General features: G+C 28.9%; 1 protein-coding gene across 1 annotated transcript; it reads right to left on the reverse strand.

Moving 5' to 3' along the window:
• Positions 1-1,543: 1,543 nt before the first annotated feature.
• On the reverse strand, positions 1,544-3,567 carry LOC111281206 (uncharacterized). The gene has a single exon (XM_022868864.2). The coding sequence runs from the start codon at positions 2,558-2,560 to the stop codon at positions 1,967-1,969; it is 594 nt and encodes a 197-aa protein (XP_022724599.1). The 5' UTR covers positions 2,561-3,567; the 3' UTR covers positions 1,544-1,966.
• Positions 3,568-13,212: the final 9,645 nt, after the last annotated feature.

The raw sequence follows: 13,212 nt of genomic DNA on the forward strand, positions 1-13,212 counted from the left end.
CCTCGAGCGGTTATATAAACTAACTGAAAATTTTGGTTCAATTTTTTTTTTTTGTAAGTTTCCAGGAAGATAGAGAACCAAGTTTATCAAGGACTTTTACCTAGTGGTATCTCCATTAACTTCACTTTCGTGAGATTTTGGGCAAACAGAATCATAATAAACTGAACTTTTACTATCCTGTTGCTCTTCCTATCCCATCTGGACACATAGCGGAGGAAAAATTAAGAGAAACATATAAATCATTTGTTATAGACTGTTCAAGGATGAGCCAGTCACAGTCAAAACTGGTAAAAAAATTTAGATGATATAAAAAGCAAGTTTCAGTCCAGAAGAACTTCTGATGGTCTAAATAAGTGGATGTAATTCCAGAAACACATATAGAACATCGGGGAAAAGCAGTAAAATACAGTATGTTAGCTCAACAAATGCAAAGAATTGAAAGAATAACAAAGACAACAAGGTTGAAAGTTGAAACTAATTATGTAACAGAAAAGACCCCGTAGGCATAGCATCATTGGCAAATCCAAGATTGGGATTGGCCAAGCAGCGGACTAGCTTTACTTCAGACAAACTCTGTAAGCCATGGTCTATCCACATTTTCTTGGCTGTTCAATTTTCTCTGCAATTTTGTTCAGCTTAGAGAAGGGTGTGTCGTCTTAAATGAATAGTTCAATGTATAATTTGTGAGGGAATCTCAGCCATTAGAGTACACTACAGTTTACATAACTTATACATGTCTTGTGATTTTGAGTAAACCGTTAAAGCGGCTTAAAAAATGTGATCTACTTTTTGGCTGCTTAATGCAAATTTTTTTCAATTACCCTCTCCATCCTTTAGGAGAAAAGAAATATTTGTTGAGATTTAAAAATCCAATCATAAAACACAAGCTCCCGTTTGAAGGGAGGACTCCCACCACATTCTCAATGAAGCTTTAAGAAACAATCAATTTCAACTTTTTAATTTAGTTGCTTTTGCCCGGAGTAGTTTGGCCATAGTGCATTATATTATTTAATTTTTTTCTAGTTAATTTCTTCTTTTTTTTTGTAATAGTAAAATAAAAAGTTAAAATGAAAAACACTAACATTAAATATACGCATAAAATTGTTAATTCGCACCATATGTGTCTTGACACTTATTGTGATAATTTTATAATATAGAATACCATTAGTATTTGTAGTAGTCTTTGTAGCTTTTCTGTATTTGTAATCCATAATGTTTGTTCAAGAATATAATCCTACCGCTGAATTTTGGGTTTTTTTTTTCCCACTCAATGCAGGGAGCATTGCATTATTAATAGGGTCTCACTCTTTGCTTGATTCTGAGTCAAGAACCCTTTCTGAAACCCATTTGACCATTGCCTTTTGAAGATCTTAAATGCTTCAACTCCAAATCATCCGTCTCCAATATATATATTTTTTATTGAGCAGTAAGGACCGTTACATCTCTTTCTGGTTCAAATAGTTTTATTTATGTTGAACTTAATAAATTCAAAAAAAATTATTTGTTCACTATCTTTCAGCGAATTTGCTTTAATCAATAAAGAGAGAAGCACACTTTCCACTTCCAATATCATAATCAACAATCAATCTTCCAAATCTCAGTTTGTGTTGGATCACCAACTTAAATTCATGAAGCAAAAATATCTTAGAATATATAAGATTACAGATAAAACCTCCAAAAGAAAGTACAAAAAAATATTATTATTATTTTCTTGGAAAAAAAATTCCAATAATGACAAAAGCGCTGGGAAAATTCATAAGAATTATGATCAGGAAAATAAAGCACCAATGGAATGTTGGATGAAGACGTAATCAAGTCTGTTAACATATACTTATTTGTTATAACAGGAGAGGAGAATTCTATGACCCTAACCTGGGATGAACACCAAATTCTCAACCCAACGACATGGTCTGTACTAAAGCTTCTTTGAAAGAACTCCACACCTCAGCAATATAAGCTAAACTCCTTATGGTAGTGTTGGAATGGGCGTTGGCCACCATTGGAGATCAACAGGAAAGGCAGCAGGCATATGCACAAGGTGGTTAGTTGTAGCCTCGGTTTTCAGCTCTCTTGTTTCCAAATTGCACGAAACGACATGTTCATATGTTTGCAAGAACACAACATCCCTATCAGTTGGGTGAATCCCTAATGCCCTTAAACGCCCTTGATGTTTACCTCTTTCCTCTATCTGAACTCGAGGATCTCCTGCAGCTACCAATTCTTTGTATCGAATCCTACACTCGACATTCCAATTTCCATCTGGGTAATCCTCAAGCTCCCATAATGTCAAAGAATCACCATCAGAATCTGGAAAAGCCGCCAACTCCAATATCCTCAAAACCCCACAACAAACCCCAAGGCATTGGCTACAAAGAGGGTATTCAACCATTGTCCTTGTTATAGGACAAGAAACCAAACGATATCGAACTTTATCATCAAAGTCATAAGCAATAATAGCAGAGGGTTCAGCCAGCCAATGCAATGCACCATTGTAAGCAACAGAGTTTTCATACAACTCATAATATGGGCCTAAAACAAACGTTTCACTCCAATCTCCCATCTCAAAAGAAAATAAACCACCGACTAAATTACTGCCTTCATCATGAATCCGAACCAACCCGTGCTTCCATTGATTCTTTATCAATCACTTGATAACTACTTAACAGGCCAAATTTAACAAATTGGTCGAAGTTGTAGTTCTTGGGAGCTGAAGGCAGAGCAAGCCATATTAGAGTCAAAGGGCTGCAAATGTAATAAACGGGGCGACCTCTTATGCTATAGCACGAGAGTAAATCGTTACAGAAAGATAAGATACGGAGAGATTTTCAAGGAAGAAAGGACAATTAGAATCCTGGGGATTGGAAGATTGGATCCTTGGAAGTTGGACCGTGACAGTTGAGCATAAGGGTGAAGGGTTTAGACCTTTGCAGGTGTAAAAGCTGGCGGTTATTGACAAAAGGATTGGAGATCAAGTTGAACCAATGGTGGGAAACAGATGTACAATGAACAAGGAATTTGACGCATATGATTCGGTGAAAAATCTCTTCCAAAAGAGAATAATCGAGTTTATCCATCGAACATTTGGATGACTTGGCTTTTCTTGATTTATTAGACTGACCTTCCATGGAAACAGCACTTATATTTAGGGTGAAGAAAAAAAGAGAGGCTGTTTACTGGGTTTTTGAACTTGGTCGAATTGGTAGAGATGAAAGATATTTAGAAGCGAATTATAATAAGCTCCTCCATTGCTGGATTTGAGAAGCCGTAATCAGACCAAGTTAAACATTGTAGAATTCTGTCAAAGAGGCAGGAAATGTCGGTGAAAGGGTGGAAACTATTTCGGCGACTACAAAATGACATGGGGTGCCTCGATGAGGTAGGTTCCAATCGATTTAAGCAACGCCTCTCTCCATTTTTTTGTGTAATTTTCTTTTTTTTTTGTTTAATTGAATTAGTTGTTTTTTTAAACCAGTGATAATAACATTACATTGATTTTAATATTTAAAATGATAAGAATTAATAATATTGAAATTTTTTATCACTTTTTGTCCAAAATGTTTATATTTTTATATGTAATTAGATGAGTCCAAAAATATAATTAATTTATGAATAAAATATTAATAAATTATTATTACACCAAACCAAAAAAAATTGGTTATATTGAACATTATTTGTAATATAATAAATAGAAACAGATAATATAAACAGTGATTTTTAATATAAAATAATAAAATTTTAATTCAGTTCGTTTTAAAAGGAGAATTTTAAATATGATATATACCACTTCAGCTAGTTCTAAATTAAATTGATACAGCATAAAGGATGTTAAAAAATATTATATCAAACTGTTACTTTCGTCAATATATGTTATTTTCATTCAAATCATGCAATCTAATCATATTATTGAAAAAAAATTAATAATTTGTTACATATGAATGTGATAATTAAAGAAAAATATCTCACAATTTTATCTTCAATTTAAAGATATGGGACTTGCTTTTCATCTCTACGTCAGTATATAATATATCGCCTGGCCGTGGCAAACCCTCGCATACTCCCATGTATAGCGAGTAGTTCAATGGCTCGATCCGATATTTGTATCAATAGACCTGGTACCGTGGAACACATAGGAGTCGAAAGCAATTGCTTTTATATCACCTCCCTGTTTCCAGCCAATATATATAATAAGACATTACAGCACAGTGGATACCATGGGTGAGCAATTGGTGGCTCGAATTCAAACTTTGCGCAACAGTTTTAAAATTGGTCCACATGGCCAGTCTCAAAAGGAAAATACCTCAGGAACCAAACAAACTGCATGAAACCAGACAATCTTCATGACGTAGCTAGCTAGGAGCAGGGATGCTATGCCATTGCATCTATATTGAATGGGTACAACATTCTTGATACAGCACGAAAGCAACTCATTCCACGACGATAGTATGCTACAGCTAATTTTATTAAGAGGGCCGTAGAGAAAATTCCTTAACCTAAATCCAGCTGATCGAGGGATATTTGATTCCTTAATGGAAACCAGCCCAGAGAACAAGTGTTTGGAGATGATCATCACTGTTAATATTGAAGTGTAAAAACGACCTCCAAAATGAACCAAGAGGCGGAGACCAGGCAGAACCAACACTTGGAAAAAGACTTGGAAAGGAATGAATGTTTCTTTGTGCATGGGATTCGGTAGGGTATTTCCATCAAGAAAGAGTCATTGAGAGATGATTACCCATCGAAGAAATTTCTTATTTACTAGAATCATAAAATTTTATCCTTTTTTAAACTGAATTGTGTAGCTAAAGATTTATGAATATTATAAAAGTATTATAAATATAAATAAAATATTTTTTTCATTGTCAATAAAATTTTTAAATTTTTTAATTAAGCGATGTTAACGAAATGATACATATATCTTATAATAAATTAAAAAATTTTATGTTATATTTTACAAAAAAAGTCATATAATACTAATTCATATTGTCTAAATTTCTGAAAAAAATTTTATGTAATTAACTTTAGCATAAAACTAGAAAATAGTAGCATAAGATTTGAGTATGAAACACCCGCATATTGATATGTTATATATATATATATATATATATATATATATATATTTTCAAACAGATCAAAGTGAACATAATAAAAAAATTAATTGCATCAATTTGTTAAACACAAAATACATATTTAATTTTCTTATAAGAAAGTACTATTACTGGATAATAGCATTTGTAATATAAAATTTTGATTAACCTAATGAATCCGATACTTGATCCCAATAATTTATGTAATTATTTTTAACATATAATATTTAATAAATTTAAAATTTGAGAATACTTTGGGGAAGTTTCATATATATATAAATATCTTATTTGCTTTATATACCCAACCACTTAACACACCTAAAATTTTATATAAAAATTTATATTTTTACTCATTACACCCCATTTTAATAAATATATCTAAAGTTTTTTTGAGTTTTTAACCATCCAAAATTTGATAAATGGCCACTTATCATGTTATATGTGCAAAAAATAACATATCAGCAGCATACTTTAAGAAATCTTGCTATTTAATGTGCGTGTTATTCACTACTGTTAAATTTTTTTTTGAACAAACATTGGAAATTGATCCAAACATTGGATCATAAATTGATCATTTAATCTAATTAATTAAATGTCATCCACCCTACTTTTTAAATGTATGAAATTACTCAAGTTATTCATTTAATAGAAGAGTTGTTAATTATAGTTTTTTATATTTTATTTATCATAATTAATTTTAAATTTCAAATATGTGGCATAACATGAAAATAATTATTTTTAAATGTCATGAGTGAATAATTACTTATATTAAAAGAAGAATCCAATTCGTTTATTGACATGTTAAATAAATAACTCATTCCCTATCAATAATTTTTTCTTTATTTTGAATTTTTTTAATAAAAATTTCATGTTTTATTTTTATTTTTCTAATGTTGATATGGTTGTAACTCTGTTATTACATAGTGCTAACTCGGCGTTCAAAAGACATTTGGCGATTAATCATTGTTCTTTAAAAACCACTTCATCCATATGCTCAAGCTACCTTCAAGTGACAATGTGTATTCAATTTAGTAAGAATTTATATTTGATGAGTTATGAATGTATAGATATATGTATTTTTAATGTATAAAATTTATGCACTGTTAATGAATAAGATGATAACATTTTATTAATGAATAAATATTAATTCTTAATATAAATAATAAAAAATTAATATTTTTTAAAAATTTTATTTATTAATGATGTGTCATCGTTCAATTGATACCCAAACAAATACTCCTCAAATTGCTTAAATATAAGATTAAATCAACAATTAAATGACAATATTTAAGTATTCTATCTTTGAGTTATACTTTGTTTGAAAACCTAAGATGATATGGGAACTAAATTACACCAAAAAAAACATAGAAAAAAATTGAAACAAATTTTCAAAATAATGTAATCGAAACAAAAATTATTAACCTTTCTCTACCATGGTTTGCTAATCGACATAAGAACCCATACCAATTGGAAAGTTTTCACCCAATTCTGAATGCTAGATTAGAACTCAACTTTGGAACTAAACTAGTCTACACACTACTGGTCTTAGGCTTCATCTCCCTTTTACATTTCTCTTCATTATTTTTTTTGTTTTTCCATTCAGCTTTGCTTGCGTTCTTCACCGATGCTCACCGGATGTATCACTCATCCTCTGTGTGATAATCTTTATGGAAATTATTGATAATTTCTTTGACAGGTTCTGGAGGCTACTATTTTTGGGTCCAGAAATATTTTTGTTTAGAAGCTTCTGACTTGGTTTTTTTCCAACTCTAAACAATTCATTTTGTTACCTCTATTATTAACAATAAAAAAAACTATGACTAATGAAAAGATGACAAATGTCAACAAATTCGTTGCCTTCTACATAGTACATAAACAGTTAAAATCAGCGGATTGTTTACTATTAATCTAGACACTAATCCAAGCTTCGCAGCGGACAAATTTTTTTTTTTTGTGCATGTCATTAAGAGATAACCAACTGAGATGAAAGTTAAGATAATATAAAGATGGAAGGTTTAGATACAAAATTGTTGTTGTAGCAGGATGATGATAACTTTGAATGTTAAGCAAATAAGGTGAGTAAAAAGTTAGTGTATTAGTTATATGTTGGAAAGATTTTATGTAGACAATTGTTATGGTTTGAGTTTAGCTATAAACAATTGATTCCACATTAATCTCATAATTAGAAAGATAGTTGGGTGAAGAACAGCAAAACTAATTAGAAGTATATATAACTCCTTCTTAAAAGGTTTAGTAGTTCTACTTCTTATAAATATATAGTGGTAATCATTAAGTAAAAAGAGAGAAAGAATTCAAATTTCATTACTTGTTCTGGAATTGTGGAAACACAAAATGGTAGCAATTATAGAAAATAAAGAACTCAGCTCCCATTGTCAGGCAAATTAAAATATGCAAAGGGATCAATAACCAAGAGAATTAAGGAATTATAAATGCAATCAACTCAGGAAATCAAAAGAAATCTAAATATCGAATAATATGAGCCTTCGATTATATTAAGCTCATAGTATAGTTGACTTACCAAAAATATTGCATATTTGGACATTAGAAATAGTGAATTCTTTTCTTTTGCATATCCCTTTCTTTAATTGTTGGTCTCTTTGCATATCCTGATTTGCTTGACAATGTGACATTAAGTTGTCAATCTTCTACAGTAATTGCATTATCATAAGTTAGATTAACGTGGTTTCTAATCATGAAAAGCGAACTTTAGTGATAACAAACTCTGCTATAATTTTTCAAGCAGCTTAGCTGGAACTTAGTTGTGAGAATATTCCCAATCATGTTTCTATAGAGGCATAGAAAATGGGATTTGTTATTTTCTTAATTACTAAAAGTTTTGTAGTTTTGTTTAGATTCAAGTCACTTACAGGGTGGTCAATGATGACAACCGAGATAGAAAATCAGGTATTGATCCAGTTAAACCATTATCTGAAAGTATGTGAGAGGATAAGGGCATTTTGTACACACAAATTAAGCTTGCTGCTAATTAGTATTGTTGATAAAGAGATTGAGCCACTTACAAATGTTAAGATTGGGTAGAAATTGAGGTATATTCTGAGTCAAGCTACTTGAAGATAAGTTCCTGACCAAATTTCCACATGAGAATATGTAAATAGATAAAACTGAAAAGAAAAATAACATTGCATGCATTAAAGTAGTGACTTACAATGATATGATTGCAGTTGGATCATAACATTGGTAGCTGAAAGTATTACCATCCCATGAATAATCTGCAAGGGCGCATGGATCTCTCTGCGAAATTCTCTTCACTCCATATAATTGTTTGATTTTCATGATAGCATTAACTAATATTTTGGCATACAAGAATTTGAGTAATTTACATACTTTAATGAAGAAATGACTAATAATGAAAAGTATTCTTGAGTTGATGAGAAGAACAACATACCATCTTTTCGGTTGGTTTAAGATTGTGAGAGATCGTTTTAGTGTAAACGTCAAATTCCTTTTCTTAGCCATAATGCATATAATATAACAACTGTAGCAACAGCACTGAAAACGGAATGAACATATTTCTACAATCGATAAGAGGAATTCGTATGCAAAATTTGATACAAAAAGTAAATACAAAAAAATACTACTATTAAGTCATGCAAAAAAAAAAAAAAAGAAAAGAAATATCAACTCAATTTTATTCATAAAACCAATAGCATTTATTTCTTAGAATGCATATGAAGTCATAAAAAGTCAAGGATAGAAGCATAACAATGCTCGTTCATGCAAAAACCAAGATAATAAAAGTAAAAGATAATTAACAAAGTAAGTACAATCTAAACAAAACCACAACCTGAATTGAGGAAAAAAAGAAACATGATAGATAAACTATAAATATGAGAAAGAGAATACCTATTTGATGTGTGGGGCACAAGAAAACCAAAGGGAATTCAAACCCTGCAATACACCAAAGAAAGATAAAGAAATTCCAACTTTTAAGAAGATATCATTGTTTTGTATGTACCTAACATGATTGTATATAACTTAAATAAATACTCTAATTCTTAAACTTTTAAGAAGATATCATTGTTATCTAGAGAGATGGAGAGAAATATCACATTTTTTGAATGAATGTATTTAAAAGAAATAGTTGAGACATGAATGCATATATTTGGTCTTTGTCATTATATATTGCGAGCCATAGTCCCAAAAGCAAAATTTTTAAATTAGATCATGGAAAATCTAAAATAAGTCCATATTATTTGCAAATGCTAATATTGCTAATGAAAGAATTTAACCATAAAGAAAAGGTACAGGTATATACCTGTCATGGAAACAACATAAATGGTCTAAACAATGTGCATGCATATAAAGTTATATAAAAACTTAGAATCTTAACCATAGCTTACCATGATGATTTAAAAGAAATGCATTCATAGAACTTTGTTAGATAAAATATGAGGAATAAACTTGTAGTCATAAAAAACAAACAATAAACATTAGAGGCTAAAAATCATCAATCACAATTGAAACTATCAAGTACTAACAGTTTGGGTAATAACTTGCTCATATATTGTTCTTTATTGTGCCTTGGGGTAGTTTTAATTGGGACAGTTTTAATTGTATTTATAGATATTTGCCTGGAGTATGAACTTGCTAAAGTAGAACTCTGTATTTTACACCACCTTGTATCTTGGTTTAGGTATCTGTCAACCCATTTTTTTCTCCATCACTTCAATATTTAGATGAACCTTGTATTAGTTTAAGAAATCCTTTTATTTTTGAAACAGTTGGGTACCTTCTGAAAAAGATAAGTTGGTTTTCTTTTCAACAACCCGAACACAGAAGCAGTATCCCACTAATGTGTAGCATCGAACTGCATCTTCATAGCCAAAGTAAGGATAATGTAAAAAAGGTGTAATCATTTTGGGATGGTCAGATGAAATAATCAAAGTTAAAAAAATAGAGTTAGTGAATGTAAATTGACTTATAATTCTTATTCGTACGGAGTTGCGATATTAGTAGGAATAGAAGTAGCAGTGGGTTTTATTTTGATTTTTTTGATCCATATTCATTTGTAACAATGGCCTACTGGTAGTAGCAAATCATTATATATATAATTCAAATATTTTATAATAAATGCAAAGTGTTTTTCACAAAAATTATAAATTTATACATTTTTATTTTATTATATAAAATACAATAAACTTTTAATTGTCTAATATTTTTTGGATTATTGATTTTTGATTTTTTTGTATTCATTTTTTTAAAATCATTATTTTTAAAATGTATTGATTAACCCTTTAGTTTTGTTGTGTTTATATTTTTGAGTTTTGATTTTCTTATAACTTATGATCTTTTATTTCTTTTAAGAGTGCGAGTTATATAAGTATTTTTCATGTCTCTGTTACACTTTTTTCTTTCAATTATTGTTTATCATATTACTTTGATTATTGATTAATGATTTTTTTGTATTTATTTTTTTTAAAATCATTATTTGTTAAAATTTATTGATCAAACCTTTGATTTTGTAACATTTATATTTTTGACTTTTGATTTTGTTTTGTAATTTATGGTTTTTTTTTATTTGTTTTAAGGGTGAGAGTTATATAAGTTTCTTTCATGTCTCTTTTACACTTTTTTCTCCAAATTCTTATTTGTTATATTACTTGGATTATTTACTTTTGATTTTCTTATATTCATTTTATTTCAAACCATTATTTGTTAAAATTTATTGATCAAACCTTTGATTTTGTAACATATATCTTTTTTACTTTTGATTTTCTTTTGTAATTTATGGTTTTTTTTTTTTTATCTTTTTTAAGGGTGTGAGTGTCATAACATTTAAGTTTGGAGAACCTGTCCATTAGACATAAAAATCATGGAGTCACCACCAATATATTTTTTCTAAGTATGATTGATCACCTATGTAAATCTATCATTTTAAAATTATCTTAAGTGTAAACTAAAGATCCCTAAAAAAAATAAATTATAATCTACATCAATAGAACTGAATTTAGAAGTTGATTACATGTAAGGAAGGTTTTAACACCCCATTATGCCTAAAATTGGTATTGCATTAATTATGTGTTATCTTACGTAAGTTTTAACCAAAGATAATTTTTTATCATGTAAATAAATTCCAATCCTTTTATTTATTTACACGATATTGTCAAACATTGTAGTACAAAAATTTAATCAAGAATATCAAGCAATCATGCAATAAATATTAAATCATACCATGCAATAAATCATGCTATAATATAAAATTATATCATGCAATAAATCATACAATAATATAAAATCATACCATACAAAAATTATCATGCAATAATATTAATGATAATGCAATAACATAATACCATAAAAATCATTCATGCAAATATATAAAATCTTGCAATCAAATAAAATCACACAAATATATAAATATATTAATAATCATGTAATTAAATAGATTAATAATGATGCAATAAAATATAATCATACAAATAAATATATTAATAATCATGCAAATAAATATATCAATAACATGCAACCACACACATAAATATATTAAGTAATCATGCAAATGCAAAACCTCATTAACCTTATACCTTTTAATATTATGTTTAAACCCACGATTTATATCTTTAAAAAGTAGTTAAGTTTATCTATATCATATTCAAAATTACCATTAAAAAGATTTTTAAAAAAAAATAAAGATTGGGTTAAGTTTTATTTTTTTAAATAATTTGGGTCAAGTTAGAATCAATTTTTGGGTGCTTTGCTTCGATCTTACTCGAGATATACAAAAAAATATATTTTATTATATACATATAAATAGAGACAGTTTATATTTATATATGTTTAAAAAGTGAGAGTTGAACTGTATGCTTTGCAATCCTCCATCAATAGTTTAACAGCGATGCTTGGAAGGTATCCACAATCTTCAAAAGACATTGTAGCGAACCCGCAAAGGAAAATAAATGCCCGGTAGGAAGTAGGAAACATGTGCTGGATGCTTGAATCTCTCAACTGAAATCCTGATCACTTGAAAACCTGTCACAGGTTAATAGAGAGAGTTCAAAAAGGGTTTAACTCGTTGAATCCGCATTAAGAGAACGGAAGGCATCAGAAACAAAACAATCCCCTCAAGAGTAGTAAATGAGTTGGGGTTGTGTCAGGCTTTGCCCTGCAGTGCGGAGATACATCTTATTGTTCTTGGCAGCTCTTTCCCAATGCAAAGCAGAATTGTTTGTTTGGTTAAAGTTCCAATATAAGCCCTATTGTAGTTTAAAGTTAATTCTGTATGTCTCTATTACCATTCGATTAGTAAAAAATATTTTTAATTTTTAAAATATATGAAATATCAGTATAAAGTTATTTTTTTTAATATTTTGATATTTATGAATAACGAAATCGGTCTATCAGGATGTGATGAGTCATGACATATAAAGATATATAACATTTACAATATTTTAATGATTAGTTAAATTTATTTTTAATTTTTACCATAGAAAATTCTATATGTTTTTACATTTTAGTAAAAATAGTATAAAAGTTTGATAAAATAAAAAGATATTTTTATATTTAACATATGGATACGAATTGTAACATAATAATTTAATATATCAATACAAATTATGATATAATAATTTTAATATTTTATACATATTAAACACAAATATATAAAGTGACATATCTATGATTGACATCCAACGATGCTAAATTCTAATTTTTACCTTATAATTGAAGCCAATTAACGTTTTCATATTTGTAAAAAAAAAATTCAATTTAAAAAAATAAGGTGTTCTAATTTCTTTCTTTTTATTTGCTACATACTAGTAATTAGTCGTCTAGATATTCACGAAGAAAAAAAATCCGACGTCGTGCTTTCTGTTAAAAAACTTAAAAAGGGTATTAAAATGAAAGAAAAAACTAACATTAAATGCACGCATAAACATTGTTAATTTGCACCATATATGTGTCTTGACACTCATTGAAATAATTTATAATATGAATATAATTAGTATTTATAGGAATCTTTGTAGCCTTTCTGTATTTTTAATCCATAATGTTTGTTAAAGAATATAATCTTACTGGTGAATTTCAGCTTTTTTTTTCCTCACTCAATGCAAGGGAAGATGCAACGTCCTCAGCATTGCATTATTAATTA

This window comes from Durio zibethinus, chromosome 28, assembly GCF_047325235.1.
Source record: "Durio zibethinus cultivar Kanyao isolate XHJ-2024 chromosome 28, ASM4732523v1, whole genome shotgun sequence".
NCBI classification, from domain to species: domain Eukaryota; kingdom Viridiplantae; phylum Streptophyta; class Magnoliopsida; order Malvales; family Malvaceae; genus Durio; species Durio zibethinus.